At 40.3% G+C, this 23,805-nt stretch overlaps 1 protein-coding gene across 4 annotated transcripts in view; it reads right to left on the bottom strand.

Annotated features, from left to right (window-relative positions):
• Positions 1-414: 414 nt before the first annotated feature.
• The window catches only part of NUP58 (nucleoporin 58), a 37,139-nt gene continuing 13,748 nt past the window's right edge, over positions 415-23,805 (bottom strand). For 2 of the 4 annotated variants that reach the window (XM_053385909.1, XM_053385907.1), the window contains exons 9-19: positions 23,485-23,659; positions 22,818-22,897; positions 21,676-21,794; positions 20,888-20,970; positions 18,850-19,051; positions 13,163-13,261; positions 11,032-11,127; positions 2,783-2,872; positions 2,555-2,641; positions 2,348-2,428; positions 415-509 (exon numbers count right to left, since the gene is read on the bottom strand). In XM_053385909.1, coding sequence (XP_053241884.1) covers positions 430-509; positions 2,348-2,428; positions 2,555-2,641; positions 2,783-2,872; positions 11,032-11,127; positions 13,163-13,261; positions 18,850-19,051; positions 20,888-20,970; positions 21,676-21,794; positions 22,818-22,897; positions 23,485-23,659 — 1,192 coding nt within the window. In that variant the 3' untranslated portion in view covers positions 415-429. Of the gene's footprint in view, positions 510-2,347; positions 2,429-2,554; positions 2,642-2,782; positions 2,873-6,830; positions 9,070-11,031; positions 11,128-13,162; positions 13,262-18,849; positions 19,052-20,887; positions 20,971-21,675; positions 21,795-22,817; positions 22,898-23,484; positions 23,660-23,805 lie in introns of those variants that run through there. The other 2 variants (XM_053385910.1, XM_053385911.1) reach the window with 2 other exon arrangements.

Below are 23,805 nucleotides of genomic sequence, written 5' to 3'. Positions count from 1 at the left end.
TAAGGCAAATAACTCTATCCTTTCTTTCCTAGGATACAGCCTGCACATAAATGCTCAACATGTGACTTTGTTCTGGACTGCCAGCTTTTCAAACTGCCTCTGTAGCTATCTTTTAACAGCTTATTGAGATGCAGGAATTAGCAGGCAAAGCTTCCCATAACACAGAGATATCCATTGCTGCAGAACCAGCTGCTGCTAAAGGCACAGGAGCGTACCAAGAAGTTATTGGCAACCCTACCTTCATTTTAAGCTTTGTTAGGGATGTAATCACAGATCAAGAAGCCTAGGTCACCTTTGTAATAACTCTTGAGAAAAAACGACAGGTACAAAGTCTGGTCTTGGTATCAGTGCTGTATTAGGATCAAGGCATTGGGGGGGGGGGGGAGAGAGAACGGCCATTTCTTGTCCAGGAGATTAATTCTATGCACCTTAGTTTAATTTTGTTGCTGTAACCTCCCCATTTTCTAGGATGGTGCTAAGTGCCGCTGGTGAACGCCGCTTAACGATGCCTGAGGTAAAGAGAAAAAACAATTTAGGCCAGGAGATCGGGAACAATTTTCATGCATTAGGCCACCTTCCCTTCCAAAAGCAAACATCCAGGAATCACATGCCAGTGGTGGGTGTGGCTAGAGACAAAAGTGGGAGGAGTAATTCATGTAAATCTCACTTTTTTTCCTTTTCTTTTTTTACAGCAGGCCAGCTTCTACACACACACACACACACACACACACACACACACCACTCCTCTGTACCCTCCATTAGGGCAATAAAGAGGCATTATCAGATGTCAATAACACATTTCAGCCAAGCAAAAACACTCAAGGAGGAGGTGAAGCAGGACCAGTGAATGGCGTGGCCTGGGGAGTGTCCTGAGGGCCAGAGAGGCCGGAACGCATTATTTGTCATTATTTATTAAATTTATATACCACCTTTCACCCAAAGTTCTCAAGGTGATTCACAAGACAAGAGCACAAATAAATAGAAAACAAAACAATAGCAACTCTTGTTCGAGAGCTGTCAGAAAGACCCACATTCTCCTCACGAAGCTACAATTCCCAGAGTTCTCTGTGGAGAGGGATTGATTGTTAAACTAGTCTTGGAATAAGGGTCTGTTAACAACTCTCAGCGGCCTTAACAAACTACAAACTACACGTCCCAGGATTCTTTTGGGAAGTCATGACTGTTTAAATACTGCTTTAAATATATATAGGGCAGAACAGGTGTCAGTGCAGACGATATTGAGATAGATGGTCTGACTCAGTATTGAGGCAGCTTCCTATATTGTATGGGAATTCAGTGGCTGGAGCTCCTAATGTATTTATTTTTGCTTAAAAGCAGAAGGTGCCTGCTGAATTGGAGCTGAGTATGGAGTTCTGCATGGTGGGTAGAAAATCTTTGGTAGTAGTAGTATCAGTTCAGAAAAGCAAGGAGGTCCGAAGTCTTTCCACTGATATTGGAGTGGGGGGGGGGGGAGAGACTGGACTACAAGGCACTTATTGCCACCTAGTGGTAATGATAATGTGTGGCTGGATTAAGGCATGTAAACAGCCCATTTTGCCTCCTGTGGTGAAACATGTTCTGAACAGGTAGAAATTGCAAGTAAGAGAATCTGGGCGAAAGTCGTAACTGTAAGAGCTGTTTGACGGACTGCCTCAAAAGAAGGTGAATTCTCCTTCATTAGATAGCTAAGGAAGGTTGCAAGGTGGATATAATGATCAGAGGGGTTTTTTTTGGGGGGGGAACCCCAGAGTTCCTTTCCACTCTAAAAAATGTATGATTCCATATAATCCAGTGCTTTCCTTCCTGACCAAAGACTCAGCAAGTTTGGGGGTGGGGGAATAATCCCACCTCAAATCTTTTAGCTGGAGTGGCAAGGATTGAGCCCAGACTTTTCTCTTTTGGGTGGGAGGGAAAACAAAGCATATTCTGTACCAGTGGAGTGTGGTCCACTTTTGCTGGGCAATGCATGTCTTCAGGTAGGGTAAGAGTTGTCTTTAGCTAGGAAAGACCTAGAGAAAAGTTATCTCAGGTGCAGGGAGCATTTAGCCCTCCAGTTGTTGCTGAATTACAACTCCCCTCATTGCTCGCCACTGGCCATAGTTGCTGGGGCTGATATGAGTGCAGGCCTAAACCCCAGTTATCTACACAGTTTGCCAAGCAGATTTCAGCAAGCTAATATTTTGTAATCTGACATCTACCTCCTTATCTCTGGGGAAAGTCAACACGAGACCTGTAAAACACTTTATACAGTGGAAATCCATTCAGATTTCACCCTCCTGCACCAGCTACCTCTGAGCTGAAAAGCATAGTAAGAACCAGAGCATAAATGTCATAGAAATTATCTAACCTGGGACAGTCTTCATTAAGAATATGTTTGGTGCAGATCCTATTGAAGTACATGATCCACTGGGTGCTGGGCCTGGAATTCCTGCATAAGTGCCACACAGAAATAGAACACAAACATCTGATTGTAAACAATTTCTATGGGTGGGGGTGTTTGTGCTACAGCAAAAAAACCAAAGCGTTGCAGCACCTTACAGGCTAACAAATTTACCTAGTGTATTCATCGTGAATGGGTTCGGTGAACATCCTACTGAAGTGCACGATGCAGCAGGAGTCGGACCTGGTGAACTCGAAACCCCTGCATAAGCACCATAGAAATAAAAGTCAAACACCTGTTTTTCTTATCCTGGTACCAAATTGAAACAATTCCACGCAGAGTTTCTTGGTGTTGCAGCAAAAGCAAAGATCTCTGCGGCAACATTAAGGTTGCAAAATTTACCTGATGCATAATCCGTTGTAAATATCTTTGGTATATTTCCCATTGCAACAGGTAATGCACTAGGAGCTGGACCTGATCCACTAGGCATTCCTACGTAAGCACCACAGAAACAAAGAGTCAAACATTTGATTTACTTATCTAGATACAAATTATAAGTTTAAATTCAAATTCAAAATCCTTTATTAGGCATATCACACCTCACATTAACAAACAAACATCATATACAGACTGTATAAAATACGGGCTCAGCGAACACAATTTATCCCAGTCCTATTCTTAACTCCAAAAAATAAATCAATGTACATAAATAATATAATACAACACAGCAACATCACCTACCATTAAAAACTACTAAGTCTCTTTATCATGGCCCATTCTTTCTTCATGGACAGCACTTAAAAATTCAGCCGCTATTAAAGTAATTTGATCATCGCTGTCCGCCAGCAGGTCCTGAACAGTTGGTTGTGTAAAAAACTGTCTATTAAATTTTAGGGCCTCAAATAATTGTCTTCTGGCATAGCTGCCAAAATCACAGGAAAAGAATATATGCTCTAGAGTATCGGGTTCCTGTTTTCTGCATTTACAGAGACGCTCTGATTCTGGGATAGCTAAGTATCTTCCTCTCACTACCGCTGAGGGAAACATGTTAAATCTGGCCAACATAAACAGCCTACACGATTCATGTTTCTTCAGATTTGTCATGTATCCCTTTTGGAAATCTCTACACAAAGGGAGATTTAGGTGGATAGGAGAGCAGGTGCTGTGCTTTGCAACCTCAAGCATGGCGAGAACACTTTTTTCTGTGAGGGTCTTCCTGATAATTTCCCATATATCTTTGGGATCAGAGATTTCAAAATCAGTTAGAGTGAGCCCTATCGAATCCAGTTTTCTCCTACAAATCACTGATAGATTGTAGATTGCACTATCACTTAAAAGATCGTAAAGTATAGTATTAGGGGATAGGGCTCTATAATGGAGGAAGATCCAATATTTCAAGGTCCTCAGCCATGCCCTTACTGATAAAGGCAGTATTCCCAGCTCACAACATATTGTTTCATATTTTACAGAGTTTGCAAGTCCTAATAATGACCTCAAAAGGGATGCGTGAAATTTATCCAACCTCTTGAGGTCACCTGAAATCCACACTGGTGTGCCGTATAGAAGTTGGGCACAGAGTTTCATGTCAATCACTTGCAATACAGCTGGAATAAATCTGTTTCCTACTGGAGAAAAAAAATAGGATTTGATATGGTGGGCTGTCACTTTGGCCTTAGCTATTGCAGCACATATATGTGTATTCCAATTCATATTATTTTTGAATGTGATTCCCAGATAATTGAAGTGCTTAACTTCCTGTATTAGATGTCCATTAATTATACAGCCTTTTGGGTTCCCTCTCTTTCTGAATTGCATAATCTTTGTCTTATCATAATTAATTTTGAGATTATTGAGAGAGCAGTAGTTTGAGAAACTCTTAAATAATTTTTTTAAACCCAAAACAGAGAGTGAAATAATTACAGCATCATCTGCATAAAGTAATAAAAAGAGTGGGCTATTGTTTAAATAAGGAGTATGAGTGGTTGCGTTTTGAAGAAATAATGGTAGGTCAGATAGAAATAAATTAAATAGGGTAGGGGCCAAGATACAGCCTTGCCTAACTCCTCGATTATTCAGAATAGGACCTGCAAGTCTACCATCTTTTGATACTTTAACATATATTTGGTTATTAGAATGTAAACTTTGAATCAGTGTAAGTAGATATGGGTCGATACCAAGGTGTTCTAGTTTAGTCCATAGTTTATTGCGGTCGACCGAATCAAAGGCACTTTTTAAATCCACAAATGCCACAAAGAGTTTTCGTTTATTTCTCATGACATATTTATCCACAAGATGACTTAACACTAGACACTGGTCAAGAGTTGACGAGCCTGCCTTAAAACCAGCCTGCTCTTTACCAGGTAGACCTTTTGTCAGCATCCATTCTTCCAATTTAATAAGCAGAGATTTGGCATAGATTTTACTTATGCATGGTAACAAACTTATAGGCCTGTAGTTCTCTTGGCAATTCCTATCACCTTTTTTAAAGATCGGTACCACTATTGAGTTGTTCCACGACTTAGGTACAAGAGCTGAGTGATAGATAGAATTAAAAAGCGGTACAAGTTTATTGGCCCACCATTCTACATCTAATCTCAACAGGTCTATTGGAATGCCATCCATACCAGGTGATTTCCCTTGCTTAAACGAAAAGATTATTCTTTTCATCTCCTCAACAGTAATTTGAAATTGAGTGGTTTTTGCCAGAGAAAATTTAAAATTTTCCTTTTTACAAACTTGGTGATCATAAAAAACAGCAGTAAAATGTGAAATCCAAGCCTCATCGCTTATATTAGGGAAATCAATGATATCTTTTATTGAGAGTAGTGACCAAAAAGTTTTGGTATCTTTAATTTCTAATGCAGTAACAATTTTAGACCATTTGGCTAGTGCGAACTCAGATTTTTTTTCCAGGAGCATGTTCTTAAAAGCTTTTTTCATTTCAAAATAAGTCTTCCAGAGACCTTGAGAGTTGGTAATATAGGCTTCTTTTAGACAAGTTCTAAGTTCTTTCTTATAGTTAATACAATCTTTATCAAACCAGTTATACTTATTTGAAGGTTTGTTGCTGAACTGAGGGTCTAAAAAAGAAGAAAACATAAACAGAAGAAGAAATTATAAGTTTTTTGGGGGTAGCTGTGTCTCAGCAAAAACAAACAAACAAAGAGCCCTGGGTAAAGGGCTAATGTATTCTTTGTTGAGAATATGTTCAGTGTGTATCCCATTGAAGCACACAATCCATATGGAATTCCTGCACAAACTACATAGAAATAGTACAAGACATCGCATTTCCTTATCATATGTTGTAAACCATTTCAGGGGGGAATTAGCTATCACCCAAGGTATTAAAGTTACCAAACGTCCAATATCAAGTGTAACTTTTTCATGATCTTTTGTAATGGCCAGTGGTTGAAACAACAAATGATATGGATCACTCAATATTTTAATTCATCTATCCAGGTTTTGAGCTGAAGACAAAAAATAAAGGTTGTAAGGTATGATGTGACATGCCTTAGAAGCTAACAGATCCCTGATACCAACCCTGTACTGTAATTAATTAAAAAAAAAAGTAACATGAAGCTTAGAATTGTACTGAGTCAGTCAAAATTTTAAAATATTTAAATGCTGAATTGGGACCTATCCAACCCAAGTGCCAAATCAGTAAAATGTTCCTAAGTGTAGGGAGGACTCAGGGTGTTCTCTCCACACTCAAGGAGTTCCAGTGTTCTTCAGCAACACAATTGCAGACGTGAATATAATGGACAAAGAACACCAGCAGCTCCAAGTACGACGACAGTTCATTTTTCTGTCCATTGTGATCGAGGCTTATAAAGCCTTTTAAAGGCTCAGGACCACAATGCCTCAAGGACTGCCTCTCCTCATATGAACAGACCCAGACTCTGTGTTTATCACCTGAGGTCCTTCTTCATGTGACTCCCCCATGAGAGGTTGGGAGGGCAGCAACACAAGAACGGGGACTTTTCTGCAGTGGCTCCCGATTTGTGTAATGCTCTCCCCAGGGAGGTTCGGCTGGCGTCTTCATTATATGCCTTTAGGTGCCAGGCCAAAACTTTTCTCTATAACCAGGCCTTTGGTGAATCTATGGCCTTTTAAACTGTTGGGGATGCGTGTATTGTTTTTGTTACTGTTATGTATTTTGCGTTTTTAATCCTGTGAACTGCTCTATGATCCTCAGAAGGGTGGTGTAGAAAATAATTGAATTGAAAGGAATTGCTGCTGGTTAAATCCAGGGATTGGATTGGTTCATATGTTACACTGGCCATACAAATGCATACTGGGAAACGCTCAGGGTTGTTCTTATGTAACAGAAAACATATTGTTTGAATCAGCAGCACCGATATTCCACTGAGCACAATATCATGTGTGGGGGATCACAGCCCAGGAGGAATGAAAACACCATCCAGAAATAAATGCAAGTATTATTGACACATCACACTTCAATCCGTTTTATTATTTGTAGAACAGAAAAGATGCACATATGGACAAAGACAACACAGTTAAAAAAATAGGTTCACAAATTATATACAAAGAAATTTTAACATTTTAATATTGTAAAAAGCAGTTAACATACATCCAAGTTTGCACATCTTTTTTGCTGGAGCCCAAATACAAATTCAAAACAGAACTGTGACCTGAAATTTGTTTTTAAGTTTTCCTTAATTCTGTTAAGTTTAATTTCCTCCTCCTTCCAAAAGAAAAATGGCCCATACTTCATATATAAAGGTGAAAAGACTTGTGTTAAGTAAGCTGTTCCCCTTACTTCTGAATGCATCACACTCAGGACTCACACATTTGCCAGATGACTTGCTGTTGCACCAAGACAAAAAACGCTGGCAGAACTTACAAAAATAGTAATGCCTGAAAGCAACCAACTTCAAAACCAGAGAATACATACGTGCACGACTTATCTTTTTGTTTTTAAAGGTGCCTAGATGAGAACTACGAATATCTGCTTGGAGTTATATACAAAATATTCTTTGTGTAAAAAGGCTAGACCTCACAAAAATTCTGTACACAAACACGCGCGCACAAACACACACACACAGAGCAATGATCTGATGGGCTAATTTACAGCCCGGCCCTCAAAAGAGATGGCCTAGCACAAGCCCCAGTGAAGTGAATGGGGTCTGTGCTGGCAACACAGTTCAAGGACTATGACTGTAGTCCCTCATTTAAGGCAATACATGTTCCTGTTGTTTCTGTTTTAAAACATTCACTGAGCTGGAGATGCAGCTCAACTAATGCAAGGCTATTACTATTGTAATTGTGTCAAATATTGTAGTTTACTCTCAAGTGTCCTGCTGTGATCGACCCTTCATAGCCTCTTACCATGCCTAAGCATCAATTCATGCAGAATGACGAGAGAAGCAGAGTCTGTCTGCTTTAGGATGGAAGTGAGCCCTAAGTTTAAGTGGACCCATCTGTTCCAAAACAGCCCCGTCTTATGCAAACCACTCGTGCACACGGCCTGCTCATGTGAACAGCCCAACATGGGAGAGCAGCACACTGATTTTTATGGGCAGACATTTCTGCATCCTCAAAGCATCCTTTGGGAAGCACCTGCAGTATCACTCCCATGTATTCTTCTTGCGAGACCACACTGCTTGTGTGAGCTGTTTGTGAAAACTAAGGCTGTTTCAGAATGCACTAATCAGTCATCAGCTCTCCAAAAATCTACCTGAAGCCCTCTAGTTCGCATGGCTGCAGTTGAACAACTGTACAGCAAAGACACATCGTCACAGCTGAGAACCAAACCGGTCTGAGAACGTTTACATTGAACATCCAGTTCATTTTAAAGCACTGAATGGAAAACAAAACAGAAATGGAAAACAGATAAAACAGCCCACAGTGTCTCACATGCATTAGTAAATGTTACAGCTGGTTTTCCAATATGCTGCCACAACATGGGAGGGGAGAAAGAACCCAAAACACAAACTTGAAAACGTTCTGTCTTACAAGACAAGGTCTGAAATGCATGGTATGTACCCATATACATATCCGAGTGTGCGTTTATACTGTATATATTTACACACATATTCACAAAACCACCCTGATGTTCTTTAAAAGGCCATATCAAGAAACAGAAGACATGGACTCAAGCATTTGTACTAGAATATACTTTACCTGTACAAGGAAACCAAATATGCATCTCTCTATATGGTTTAAAGCATATTAACAAAAATATCCTGTTACTAATCTTAGGTTAAATAGATGGTTTTACACAGTTTCTTAATAATGAAGTGCATATCTAAAAACTATGATCCCCCCCCCACAAAAAAGGATTCTTACACGAGTTCTGAGTCACCCAAAAAATAGCTGTTTGTTACAATTACGTTTTATAATCCAGAATGGGAAGAAGTAGCAAAATGTTATAAATCTCCAAGGACACAGAGCACCTACTATATATCAGCTTAAAAAAATAGATTTCCCCCCAAGATGACTTATGCCAATGAGTTGTCCCTTTTCTCTGACCCTAGCCCTCCCCCCCCCTTTTCACATTTATCTTTTCCCCCTCTTGTTCCCAGCTGGGGGTTTCTTCAGCTGAAGAAGCTGTCCTCCTGTGCCAAAACTTGCAGAGGCTGGGTTGGACACCCCAAAAGTCAGGCCAGCAGATGCCGTGATGCCAGGATTGCTGAAGTTAAACCCAGATGTGCTCGAACTGCCAAAGCCTTGTAGAGGAGGGGAAAATAGTTGAACGTGAGAGACGCTGTGATCACATCAGTCTCCTAGCCAAGGCAGCTAGGGACAATCTATTGTACTGAAGCTGTGGAATAAATTTCAGGCAGGTCATAAGCAAGTTCTGGTTCTTTAAACCAGGCATGGACAGACGCCAGGGCTTATGGGATCTACTTTTTTCTTTTCTTCACTAGAACTGACAGGTACACCACCTGGAGCCAGGTGGGGTGGTCATGCCAAATGGGAATTGGCAGCTCAGGGGGCAGAGCCAATTACATATTGTGCCCCTGAGCCAGACACTGGGATCACCTGCATATACAAGTATATCTGACCAGACAAGAGAAAAGGAATGGCAACTGCTCAATTTAGAAAAACAAGAAACAGAAGCCCTTCTTATCCCAGTAACTGGGACTAAGAAACCTTAGGCCTTATGTGCTGCTTCTAGAGAGAACCAGGTGTTAAATGAAGCAGCACAATAGAACCCTTCTACCATGAAGAGAAGCTCTCTTCCTTTCCAACGAGTCCAGAAAACAGGACCTGGCATGTCCTGAAAAACTAAGATACTTAAGAGAAACACTAAATCTGGATAGAACCATCTTTAGCAGAGGTATGTTATGCTTTCACAAAGGAGGTTGTCAGAGTGCCACTCTAGAACATTTGGCACTGATATTACATGGTTTTCAGTGAAGCCTTTCCCATTTGCCTAGGGCATTTTAAATGGTTTTTGGACTTGTGTGGTATTCTGTTTTTAGCTTTGTTTTACTTCGTTACATTTACTGGTTGGCTTGAAATTCTATTTGTATGTTGTGAAAATTGATTTTATTCACCCTTCTGCACACCACCCTGGAAAGCTTTTAAATGAAGGACGGATTAGAAATATTCTAACGGTAAATAAATCAATAACATGAAGTGAGGAGCAAGTCTATGAAGCTACCTGATGAGAAAAAGTTCCTTGCACATATTGTCAATAGTTGCTAAGCGCTTTCAATTCCACACTAACGTTAAACCCATCCAAGGAAGCTAATAATTAAGCTGGGAATCCAATTAACATTGCAACCATGAGTTGATGGTGATAGCCATTCAGTGGGGCAGGGAGGAAGAGTCTATAGTGAGGGTAGTTGATTCTGCAGGTGCAGTTAAGTTCTTAAGAATATTCCAATAGGGCTACTTTTGTATTTAAGTGGTTTGTACGTAAAAACTACATAATCCAAAAACCTGACCTTACCCACCCTAAGGGGTACCCAGTTTGGGAAACGTATTAGGTACAACTCTTAATTTTATCTCCAAAAGTGCAGCAGGTACTTTTAATGTGCAAAGGCTAGAATATGAACCATCATACAGCTAGTCACATGCACCCAGAATAGATATGGATTTGCTTTTCTCAAAAGTAAACTTACAAAGTTACTGCCTAACTGCAATTAAGAGGCATAAAACAATTGCCAAAGCTTCACTGAAACGTGTGCAAGTGGTTTGGAGAAATAACTGGTTTAGATTAGTTAGCATTAAATGAGCTGGCAGAAATTGGTGCTTTTGAAACAAGCTAGTATGCAAAATTGCATTCCAACGAAAGGTATGGCTGCATCTATAGCTAGCTCATCACCATGTCTCTATAAAGCTGCTGAAATGACTTCTTCCTTTTAAGTAGCAAATCTATCGTATCATACCCTACAATGCCGTTTTCCTCATTTTTGAAAGATTTGCTATGCAGCATTGATAGAGACAGTGTTTGAGAAAAGCAAGCCCAAAATTCCCTTGGAAGGGCCTATGGATTCGCACTACTGAGCTTGCGAGAAGGAAATGAAAAACACTTTTCTAATCTACTAAATTATCCTTCCAATATCATTCTGAAAACTATAATTTCCGCAAACAGAAGATTTGAATGCAACGACTAAGGTGGATGCCATGCGTTAGGTATTGCTAACTTATAATACCTTAACACTCAGAACAGAACAAACCTGCACTAAGGCTTCCTGAAGGCTTATTTGTAGCTCCAAATCCAAAAGATGGTGCACCCGTGCCAGTGCTTCCAAAAGCAGAGCTACTTCCAAACCCTAGTGGAACAATAGTGAAGACAGGGAACACACGTTAAGATACACACAGGGCTAGATTGCTTTCAAGAATTGGCCTTCCACAATGTCTCTTCAACATATGCTCTGCAGCATTGGAGCTATTGTTATTGAACTGCCATGGGAAGGTTAAAAAGGGGGTTTATCTGCACAAGACTTCATTATTAAGTCTGATTAAATAGAAAAGTCTGCAGGCAGACACACATTCTTCAATTGCTCTTAATAGATTAGGGAAGTTAGGGAAACGAGATGCATAGTAGGTTCAACTGATTAAGTTAAAGGACTAACTTTGTCAAACCTGGATGTGATTGTAGAAGGCTGTGGGTTGGACTAGACATTTGGTGGCAGACACAGAAGGTAGTGTGGCATTCTTGTCAAACCCAAGGTTGAGTAAATAACAAGTAAGATTCCCTCCAATTATTGCTGTAGCAACTTTCTGCTTTGGGAGACAAGGGTTCTACCCCCACTTATAGAATTTACTTGTAAGAAAATAGAATACTGCTATGATTTCAGCAGACCTGCTTTCAAGCAAGCATGCATAAGGTATCATCAGCCTTCTTACTAAGGAGGCAATAAAACGCCCACCTTCTTCCCCAAACATGGCTGGAAAGGAAGTCTTGCATCTCAACTCCCACACTTCCACTTAGGGCAATAAATGGGTGGAGCATCTCCCATTGCTGGAAATAGCAATAACCTGGCAAGACTCTTCAGGAAGGCCGGTTTCACACTCCACTTGCCCCCACCACATAGGACTGGTAGTTTACTGAGCAACAGGAATATGTATACTCAGAAACTACAGAGAGCTGCGCTTACACCTCCATTTCTGGAAACGGGAGGTGAAGGGAGAATCATGACCGAAACCTAACACAAATGGCAAAGAAGTACGCTGCAGTTCATGCGAGTTTAAAAAGATTTGATATCCTTTAACAATGCTTTTTGCACCTCTCGGTTTGCTAGCCTATTCTTGCAGCTAATCTCAGCTCCTTTATATGGTGGGGTATCTTCACCAACACTTCTTGTTGCATTTCTGACAGCTTTAGGTTTATTCTCCTTTTCTCCATGGATTTCCTGCACACACTCACACAATAACTTGTATTTACACGCACAGAATGTGTGCAGACTTTAAAGACCAGGAGATGGCAAAGGGGTCATTTCTTCCAGGGAAATTTGCCAATGCAACAGTTTAGCAACACGTGCTTGACATGGAGTTTTGCTGTGGCTATTCTACAGTATCCGCAGAGATCTATCAACCTGATGGTTGCTCAGGCATAAAGGAAAATGGAACACCTCTCTGTGCGTATCAGCAACAGGGGATGAAGTGCGTGCTGTATCAGCCAATTCCCAGAATAGATCCTAAAACAAATTAACAGAATAGGCCAAAAAGCTGGTACCGACAACAGTGAAATTATATTTTTGTGAACCGTGCACTAATTTAGGTTCCAAATGCACCCTATTCCCTACGATCAAGGCACATGTCAAATAATAGAAGCATATCTATGTGCAAACACAAAAGAACAGAAGCCTAAATATACATTTAGGCAACCAGTCATCTCTATCCCACAAAATGTCTGTTTAAATAGAAGTGGTTTAGATGAGATGCCTTGATGTATTCTAAGAAGGATAAAGTCTTGGTGATCTCACACTATCAAACAGATGCCCAAATGAGCAGAGATCAGGGCAGATTAAGTGGAAAGGTGCATGATGGAGATGGCAACGCAAATGAATCATCTTGGCTGAGAATAGGGAAATAAGGACTAGAAAGGTAGATTTGTCCCACTCTCTCAATGGGTGCTTACAATTGCAATAGACTTTCTAACCCAAAATGGGAAGTTGAGAGTACAGAACCAGAGGCTGGTGGTGCTTTTGTATCAATTCATGTGGATTACGGGGCTTGATCTTGCTTATTTAGCATAAGACATTTAAGAATTTAGTTCTACGGGTGACGTGTGCTGCCTAGTCCAACTCAGGAAGTGCTGTATAGTAGTAATTCAGTGAAACATTAGAAAAAGTTAAAGTGTACCTCCAAGGCTTGAAGACCCTAAGCCACTTGATTGCAAGCCAGTGCCAATACCTGAACCGAATGGCGTTCCAAAACTAACTCCCAGAGACGGCTGTGGCCCTGGTGTAAAAAAAAAATGAAAACAAAACTTGCCTTACTCTTTCGCAACAGAGATCCATGACGTAAACCCTTCCATTAAAGAGAGTAAATAATCACAGCTTAACAAACGCTTTCTGAAGCACCCAGACTTTCATTATAATTCCTCCCCAAACTATCTTAGCATCTGAATCAGTAATTTCTTAAGATACGAAATGCAATACAAGATGAAACTACTCGTAAGCCTAGCATATTACGCCACAGCATGAAACCATGATATTATGACAACTCAGCATGTAAGTTAGAATTTCTGCTCCTTGCTGGAATTATATCTGAATATCCTATAAGCAGCTAGAAGTGATTCTTTAAAAATCAAGTTTTATAGGAACATGGTTAAAATTACCACGTTACAAATGTCTGATATTAAATACTCATTTGAGTATTTTATCCAAGTTCTTTTTTAAAAAACAACCCACCAAAAACAAAGTGAAACAAGTTGATAAAACACAAGACAATGACTTTGTTTTATTAAATTTATTGATCATTTTAGAGCAAGTCAAAACATGACAATTAAAACTGGTTCACACAAAAAAATGATAGTTACTGAGTTGTTAGAACTTTGCTACATTTACAACCATTTTGCCTGCTTAAATAAACATTTACAGAAAAGGCACAGGTGTGTACCTTAACCAATACATTCAAGATTTCAGATTCAGAAATTTCTAACATCATTTAGAAGATTAGAGACAGTGGTTTCCCTACATATGCACCCTGCCAAAATCCATGCTTATATGCCAAGATTAAATGGATATTTTTAACCCATTGTCCTGGGTGGGGTGGGGTGGGGAGGGAACTATGTACTAGCCCCTCATTATAAATAAGTTATAACAAAATATCTGGAGGTTAATTTCGTAACTTATAAAAAGCTACTTAACAGTTTTCACAGTACAGTCAGCATTCCTACCCTTAAGCACAGCAAACAGTGCATTAGTTAAACTTGAAGGATTTGACAAGTTCAAATACTGTGCCTGCGTCTTCATATTTGTGTATTCCTGCAATGACTCTAATGCATGCTAGTAAAGGACAACTGGCAATATAATTACCAGCAAGGTTTTTTTTAATTATCAAAAGCTACTCAGGATTCTAGGGGTTCTCAATTTTCCTTTTTGGATATTGATCTTCCCAATTAAAATTTGTCAAGTTCTTTTGCCTGGTTATTGCATTACAGTACATTCATCTACCATGACTGCCATTTGGAAAGAAAAGAAAATAGTTGGTGACAATTTTTAGGCTGTATTGTACAAATCAGACAGTGTTCATGGTCCCCTTCTGGCCTTGTAAATATACAAACACTTGAGATTCAAGTTCTCACAACTGCTAATTAAACAGATAGCCAAATATCAAGCAAAAGGCACTGTTCTGCATTGCATCTTTTGAAAGGAACATCTCCAGACCTTAGGTGATCCAATGCAAAAATGAGGTTGTTATATTCAAGGTAGAATTATGCTGTAAAGGGCAACTAGAGTTGTGAACTTGCAATTAGTACTTAGCACTTATTTGGCAAGTTGAGGTTCTTTCTGTATTCCAAGTATACACAAACTAAAGATTTTGGGTCAGATCCAGACCAAGCCAGTTGAACATAATTTCTACTGAAAGGAGTAGGAAGTAAGGAAAGTCTTGACTAATTTATCCCACCAATTTCAGTGGGAACAAAGTTCAACTAATTTAGCCAGGATCTAACATTTTATTCTTTTCATAGAACAAGCATTGCATTGACAGATAAAAACTAGATGTAAACAAATTGATATACTCTCTACCTAGCAGCTCCTTTAAAAAATTCCAATCCAAAGTAAGTTAGGCTTCTAACAAAAAAAGTGTCCAGTGTTCTCTTTTAAAGGAAGTGTCTCAGTTTTCCATCCCAGGAGGCACCATTGGTGGAAGACCTTTAAACAGTTTGATGACACCAAAGTCCCCCAAGCCAAGCTTGCATAAAAAGCATGCTCTAGATTTTTAAAATAGTTCAAAACAGACCTATATTCAAGTTACCGGGGGGGGGGGAGGATTTCATAGTTAAAGCTGACAAACTTTCAACTTAATGGCAATCTCGAATTAATGCGACTCTGCCAGAAAACCAAATAACTTCTCATTTAAAAGTTAGGCGTACATAACTTAGGTAACACTAGAGATAGTCCATGCCAAAACACGTAAGTAAACATTGTCACCTTTGGATCACATGTTATGAAATATTTTAAACTATAATTACCTGCATTATATTTTTTAAAAATTATATACTTTTCTCCTAAGGAGCAATTTTAGTTTAAATAAATAGAGCTCACTACTAAGAGCCCGTTTACGGTAAACATCAGCAACGCTCCCTACCAGGTTTGCAAGATATCATTGCTCAAGTCTCTTCGTACTGACAATAAAAGGTGCAACCAAAATTGCCTAAGCCTATTTCAAAATAAAGTGAATTAACCCTAGCTTAGTTTCAATTTGTGGAAAGGCATTGGATTTTAACTACACAACTAGCTCAAGCACAGGGTCCTATGAAGTGTTATGATTTGGACAGGCATTCATTCCAGCGAATATTTCCAGCGATTGCACCCTTTGCAGAGTCAAATGACACAACAAACCAGGGTAGCCAATGCTGTGCTCTCCGGATGTTGCTGGACTACAAGTCCCGACATAATTGACCAGGAGATAGATGAGCCCAACAGCATCTGGACAGTAACATGTTAGGGTATCCCTAAAACTTTAGGTGCTAGAAGGTGTTGGAACACAGCAAGGCAAAGTGCTTTTTAGGTAAGCCAATCAAATCTTGATTGCTTAGTCAGTAGCAACACACACTTAAGGCAGTAACTACACTAAACTATTTTTACCTGAAAACGTCTTGATGACACAGCTATCAAAGGAGACAATAAATTAATTATTTTAATTCCTACTTTACCTAGGCTAAACAGCTTTAATACAACCTGTGCTGAGCAGAATGTGAGGCGCTCTGCTACAGTGGAGCAGTCACCATTATTCCCAGCTAGTCAACCATTTCACAGGCATTTGTTTCCAGTTAAGAAAATATTCTAGAGCTGGCAAAACTCATTAACACTGAATGTTTGACTTCTGAAAGGAGCGTGATTGTAAAAAACAAAACCAACCCTATGGCCTCTGCTGCCATACTTCAGGGAAGTTTACTTTTCTATTCCTGGGAAACTCCCCTATGTCATAAATACAAGAATCTTCACAAATACCAGACCTCACTAACATTTAAGTTACAGAATATTCTTTAACACAAATCGAAGAAGACAGCCAGTTAGTTCATAGAATGAGCAATACCTTTTGCAACCTCTTGGCTACTTTTGATGGAAAACCACACAGCCGCCATTTATGAACCAATGCTCCAAATGGCTGTGGCTGGCAGCGAGTCTCCAGTGTCTGAGGCTTTACTAACCCTGCTGCCCAAAAACCTCAACCTTTATTGAACTTAGAACCTCTGCATGCCAAGCGTATGCACTGAGCTATGGCCCTTCCAAATTCCGTCGACACTTTCAATATTCACAGTTATCTACAGCTATACCATTTAGGATACACTGCTATAACATTATCAGCTGCACCTCCAAATTAATGGCCTCCTCTCTCTCTCTCTCTCTCTCTCTCTCTTTTTTGCAATTTTCTCTTTTCAAGGCCTAATACAATTTACAGTGATGGTACAAATTCAAATACTCGCTTCCCTACCTTACTGCCTTTGTACTAGAAGAAAAGGCAAAAGGTTGGATACAAAAGGTGCCTTTTCTGTTCCGTAAGAGGCAGCTGCCTCCCACTCACAGAAGCTCTGTTCTATGCTTTACGCTACCGAAGTGCAAAAGAAAATCAAAACTAAACAGTCCTTCGGATCCATCCCACTTGCAGCAATCCATCACACACTTCTACGGAAGCAGGCTCCACTGAATCAATGGATTTCACTTCCAAGGAAGGATATTTTGGATTCCGAGAGAGGTTTCCTACCAGGCTTCAGGTAAAGTGCTTTCCCCTTATTTTACAAAGTGTTTAGGCAGCATTGCTGCAACAGCTTTGGGAAAAGGTTTTAGAGGACTATGGTAGTTAAAGATCAGATTCAAACCTCCCTCCATAAAAAAACAACAACTGGGGAATGCATTCAAAAGTTGTCATACTTCGGCACACTTCTAGGGAAAGAATAAATTGCATTGCTATAGTAAGCTAGAAGGATGTAGCAATCCTTTCGATCTCATCATGTTCTATTTGGATTCACTTATTATAGCATCCAGCTGTCAACAGTTAACTGTATGTTAAAGCTGGAAATACCCTGTAGACCCCAATACTACAACAGCAGCACCTCATTTAATACCTCTCTAGGTAGAAATGCTCTGCGTTGCTTTTTGCCCAGCACCAGAAACACAAAGGTGTGGTTGATGGAGACAGGACACCAAGAGCCAAGGAAACTCTCTGATATGTCCAGAAGGGAGACTGCTACCTGGGCTCAGACCCATGATTAGGCAAAGTCATCTAGTTTCAGAGTTTCTCTAAATGCAACCTGCAGATCCCGAACTCCTTGGAAGGTAAAAGGTAAAGGTAAAGGTACCCCTTCCCGTACGGGCCAGTCTTGACAGACTCTGGGGTTGTGCGCCCATCTCACTCAAGAGGCCAGGGGCCAGCGCTGTCTGGAGACACTTCCGGGTCACGTGGCCAGTGTGACAAAGCTGCCTCTGGCGAGCCAGCGCAGCACACGGAAACGCCGTTTACCTTCCCGCCAGTAAGCGGTCCCTATTTATCTACTTGCACCCGGGGGTGCTTTCGAACTGCTAGGTTGGCAGGCGCTGGGACCGAGCAGCGGGAGCGCACCCCGCCACGGGGATTCGAACCGCCGACCTTCCGATCGGCAAGCCCTAGGCGCTGAGGCTTTTACCCACAGCGCCACCCGCGTCCCTAGACTCGGCTACTCCTTGGAAGGTAGGCACTTTAAAAGAAGCAGCCACCTAGCTTCTCACTTCAAGCACCTAGACTGCCATATGTCAGTCAATAAGATATCTTATTGGAGTATTTTATAAATTAGAAGTCAACATCTCCACCCTCAAGTTGTTTAATTTCTACCCATGTTTTGCTCACCTTTGATCAACACCTCAGTTACGCCCCCCCCCATTTCTATACACAGTTCTGAACTACTTTAATCAACTCTCTTAATATTTTTAATGGTCCTTACATTCGTCTACCTTTTGAGGCATAATTTCAAATTACAAAGTGCTATAATGGAAAACAAATTTGAATTAGGATTTCCCAACAAATTTGAAAGTTTATACAATAGTGTCATAATTTTAGAGATAAGCTCTCCTACGTGTATTCAGAGATGACAAAGACTCACATTCGAAAGGGTTGAGTAATACAGTAAACAAGCTACTACAAATAAAAAACCACAAGATTAAATACTGGGTATATAATTATTGCTAAGTCTATCCTGCTTTTTCTATTACCTACGTTTTGATGAACTGTTACTCACAATTTTTTTTTTAAATTTCCAACACAAAGGAAGACCTTATATAAAACATCATACAAGTTTACCGTTTGTGTTAACACTAAAAGCTATAACTTGAATGCACTCAGACCTGTAGCAGGCTGTTGCTGCTGGGTAAGTGTTGCAGCCATGGCAACAGCTGCGGCATTTGGTATGCTGCTGAAAGGGGTCGGTCCAGTAGTAACACGCGGGGCCGTCTGCCACTTCTTTGCTTCCGTTCGCCTGGCCTCAAACACATCCACAGCATCCCCCAAAAAGGTTTTTCTGTAACCAAGATACTGGTCTTTGAGCATCTGAAAAAGACAGCAAAGGCTATCTTAGTTGATCGTACAGTTTTCAAAGGTTTGCCATAGAATCACAGACTTGTAGAGTTGGAAGGGAACTTGATGATGTTTTGGGACTACAACTCCCATCATCCCTAGCTAACAGGACCAGTGGTCAGGGATGATGGGAGTTGTAGTCTCAAAAACACCTGGAGGGCCGAGTTTGCCTATGCCCGGTCTAGACCAACCCCCCTGCAATGCAGGAATATTGAATATCGGGGATCAAACTTGCAATCTTGGCATTATCAGCACCACACTCTAACCAAGTGAGCTAACATTTACAATGGCAACGCTACAAACTGGAAAACAGGCCCTGAAGGGCATTGGCAGTTATTAAAGATAAGAGGTGATCCTGGGAACCAGAATGCTAGGGATGTATTGTTTTTTAAAACATATTCTACATTTTCATAAGCTCAAAGTGGCTTATTATATTAAGTAAATGTTAAGGTTTAGATATTCCAGTTTCCAGGCTCAGTTTGGAGTGATTTTGACCTTTAAAGCCTTAATATCTACACCACTATCTTCTGCTACATGAACTTTCTTGTCAGTTTAGGTTCTGGAGAAATGCACTTCTCCAGGCACTGCTGAATAACTAACAGAGAAAGGGCCTTTTCTGTGGTGGCACCCAGATAAGCAACTCCCCCACCCCCATTTGCCTGCTGTCAACTCTGGGCAGAGTTCATTCTGTTTTCTCAGGCATTTAAGTAGTATGCAAGATGTTTTAATGGCCTTTTATCTCCTGGACTGCTGTTTTATCTTTTTGGTTTAATTGCATTTGTTATATCGTGTTTTACTACTGCAAGTCACCTTGAGTTGGTTTATTGTAAAAGGCAAGAGATAATTTTTTATAAATATGCTTCTACAACAAAACTAGCTAGGATTTCCCTTGCTGAACTCACAGTAGATATCAACACAGCAGGCGACAGAATACAGTACTAGCAACAGAAATAATCCTTGGTTTCCCTAATTTAAATGCCTAGTAGGTGTATAGTGACACCTACTGTAAATATCTGGCTACCTCACAATAAATGAAGACAGGAATCAGCTCCACTTCAAAAATAAGACTATTCAAGATTATCAAGTACTATTTTGAATGATACCTGGTAACTTGAGCACCATGAAAAGAAACAGTGCCTCTGAAAGCCCATGATTCTCAGAATTTAAAAACTTCACATTATGAATTTAGCAAGCCATCAGGAAACAGCTGCTAGACTGTCTGACCTTTGGAAAAAAAAACTTTCAAAAACTCCTAGCTTTAAAGTCCCTCAAGGAACATTTCAGCAACATATTCCATTTCAAAAGAAAAAGTAGAAAGTAATCTAAGAAGATACAACAATGCAGGAAGTAAAAAGGCACTGGAGTCTGAACTAGGAGCCAGAACAATTCATCAACATAAGGTAAGGTAAGGTAAGGTAAGGTAAAGTAAAGTGACCCCTGACCATTAGGTCCAGTCGTGGCCGACTCTGGGGTTGCGGCGCTCATCTCGCTTTATTGGCCGAGGGAGCCGGCGTACAGCTTCCGGGTCATGTGGCCAGCATGACTAAGCCGCTTCTGGCGAACCAGAGCAGCACACGGAAACGCCGTTTACGTTCCCGCTGGAGCAGTACCTATTTATCTACTTGCATTTTGATGTGCTTTCGAACTGCTAGGTTGGCAGGAGCAGGGACCGAGCAATGGGAGCTCACCCCGTCGCGGGGATTCGAACCGCCGACCTTCTGATCGGCAAGTCCTAGGCTCTGTGGTTTAACCCACCATAAAGAAGTCAGATAATCATGTCACAATTTTACATTATAAAGCAATCTTTACCTTCACATTTTCATGTACGGATTGAAGTTGTGCAGCTAAAGCTACAAATGTCTGATAGATTTTCTGCATAGCCATGGATAAATCTGTAAAACAGGGAAATTTGAAAATCAAGTCACATTGCAATATAAATTCACAGTGAAACCATGTAATTTGCCATAAAGTTACCACATAAAGCCACCACCGCATTAAGGAAGCTGTGGGGATTTGTCAAAATATGATGGGGGAAGAAAAGGCGTCTCTAAACATACAGAGAATGGAGGTAGCAGTCCTTTTGATGTTTTATCAGCAAGATTATTTCTTTTTGAATGAAGAAGTTTAGTCTTAGGCCATCATTTCAACTAATGTACACACATGAGAAGTATGATACAAAATCCTCAATGTAGTGATACAGGAACTCAAATAATAGTGGAATATGTAAACAGACTCAAACCTCCTCTAAGCCTCTCTCCATTGGTCAAGGGGATCCTGGGAGATCTCACTCAGATTTTTAAAAAAATGCTTGGGTTCTGTAGTCAAAGGACATATATGTGAAGGCTGTTTGCAAGAAAAAAAATAATGCTTTGGTGCCAGCCCTGTCCTGGGTGTGTGAACCCACCTTATGGATCCCAGCAATTATGTTAGCTTCTGTATCTTCGGCCCTAAATTTGGAATCAAACAGACTCTACGGGGTGTACAGGTTCTACCGCCTTGGCAACATCTGAACACAAATCCCTGCGAGTCTGCCAGATGCAAAAAGTAACGGTATGACATGGCAATTAAGGCAACTGATGAAATCACTAACTTTTTACCTTGTGGGGTTATATGGGAATTGTTTGCTTGGGTGGCAAGATGGTTTTCCAGTTCTTCAATTTGTTGTCTGTACTGCTGCAGTTGTACTTCAAACTGTTCAACCAAGATCCTGAAGTAGCTAAATTAAGTATATTTTAGAGCATTTAAATGACGGAAGTGAATAAAGAACTCTACAGAAAGTATTCAAGTCTAATTTTAAACTTTCAGAAACGGTGCATGAATTCGCTTATTTTCTTTTTCTTCTGTCCAATTCCCTTTTCTTTTTTTGTCACGTCTTTCAGATGGTCAGCCTGTGGGCAGGAACTGTCTTAATTTTAATTATATAAGCTGCTCTGGAAGCCTTTTTCTGCTGAAAAGCAAGATAACCCCCCCCCCAAAAAATAACCTGTGTACACATTAACGGCTCTCAATCACGAGTGAGGGAGGAGAAGTTGAGTTCCTGCAATCAGTAGAGTGTGAGACTCTTAATTTCAGGTTCATGGGTTTGAGCCCCAGATTCGGAGAAAGATTCTTGCATTGCAGGGGATTGGACTAGATGAAGAACATGCTTCCTTCTAACTCTACAATTCCATGATTCTATATACACCCCCTGTTAACAAAGCCAGGGAAAGCCTACCATATTACAGTAACCTTTTCTTTTAAAAGGCAATTTAAAGAAGTTGTCTTTCCACCCAGCTAAATTATTTTAGCCATATTCAAATCATGTCCCTAATTAAAAGGAAAAATACTAATTATTTTTCAGGAAACACCTTCCACTACAGTGAGAAATCAGTCCAGCCAGAATCGAACTATTACACCCTTTGGTATCTATTTGAAAGAAGCTCAGAAGGCTGATCCCTTAGAACTATGTGCAAAAGAGAAATAGTGCCTAGCATATCTCTGCAAAGGGTTCATAGCAATTATCATACTCTGCTTGTGGATGCAAAATAATACATTCGGATTTAGTTTACTTTCCCTGTGCAGTATTCTAGCATGAGATACAGGACAGTCTGAGAGAACCAACCATGCAGATACAAAAGCATATTTTATATTAAACCCATATCCAATATAAGTCTTGAACCTGTATACAATATATGACTAACTATACAACATGCAATATAAAAACACTTATTATGGGCAAGACATGCAAGGCTGTACTCACTCTGCTGGTGCTGAATTTTCATGTTGAAGGCCAGGCGGCGTTTTCTGTGTTCTTAATGCTATTTCAGCATTTTTAAGCTCCTACAAAAACATGAGGTGGAAAAAATGGCTCTTGTAATTCTTGCAGTTCAATAAAATGACACACCTGTTTCACTGAACAATTTATTCCTGATAATTTAATTAGCTAATATCTGAAAGATGAACTTTACCATGTTCATTATTATTGGGGGGGGGGGCGCAAAGGAATGGGATGTGATTACAAATCAGACTATAATTTTAGACCAGGGGTTTTGAAAAACAAGGGGACACAGCACTTAATTGGCGACCACTGCAATTAAATTTTGCCCAGAGGCTTCAAAAACCTAATAGATGGGAGCTGGAAAAGAGTAGACCTATTGAACTCTACAGGGAAAGCACATGAGAGGGAAGATATGATACAATGCCAGATACCAAGTGATGAGTTTTCTTTATAACGAAAACAACCTTTCAGGACAGCAAACATTATACTGTTACAGTTGTACGGTAAACAAAGTTCTCAGCTGCTTCAAATCAAGGACTGCCCAGCACAGCTGTTAGGCAAGCAGATCTGCATTTTCCAAGAGGATAGGAATATTATCATTTTTTCTAGCTTTAGGCTAGCACGTGATCCCCATCAGAGTTGCTTATACCTGAGCAGTTTCCACTTTCAGCTTATCAATATTAAGAGTGTTTCTCTGTAATCCACTGGCGGCGACTGACAAAAGTTGTTTCAAAGCTTTAATGTCTTCCTGCACTTTGAGCATTGCTTTGGAGGACATGCGACTAATTTCTTCCTGGACCTGCTTCTGCTCTTTTACAAACTTCCTGGGGGAGGAGAAATCAGAAGACAGAATTAATCCATGCAACGCTCCCAACCCCAGCTCTTCAGAACTACAGGCTAAGGAACCTCTCTCTCCTCAGCGCTGGGAAATCTCAGAGGAAAGGAGTCAGGGCTGCGTACTGATGGTGGT

Source organism: Podarcis raffonei, chromosome 4, assembly GCF_027172205.1.
Source record: "Podarcis raffonei isolate rPodRaf1 chromosome 4, rPodRaf1.pri, whole genome shotgun sequence".
NCBI lineage: Eukaryota > Metazoa > Chordata > Lepidosauria > Squamata > Lacertidae > Podarcis > Podarcis raffonei.
Note: the sequence above shows the minus strand (reverse complement) of the source record. Positions and strands in the feature narration are given on the sequence as shown.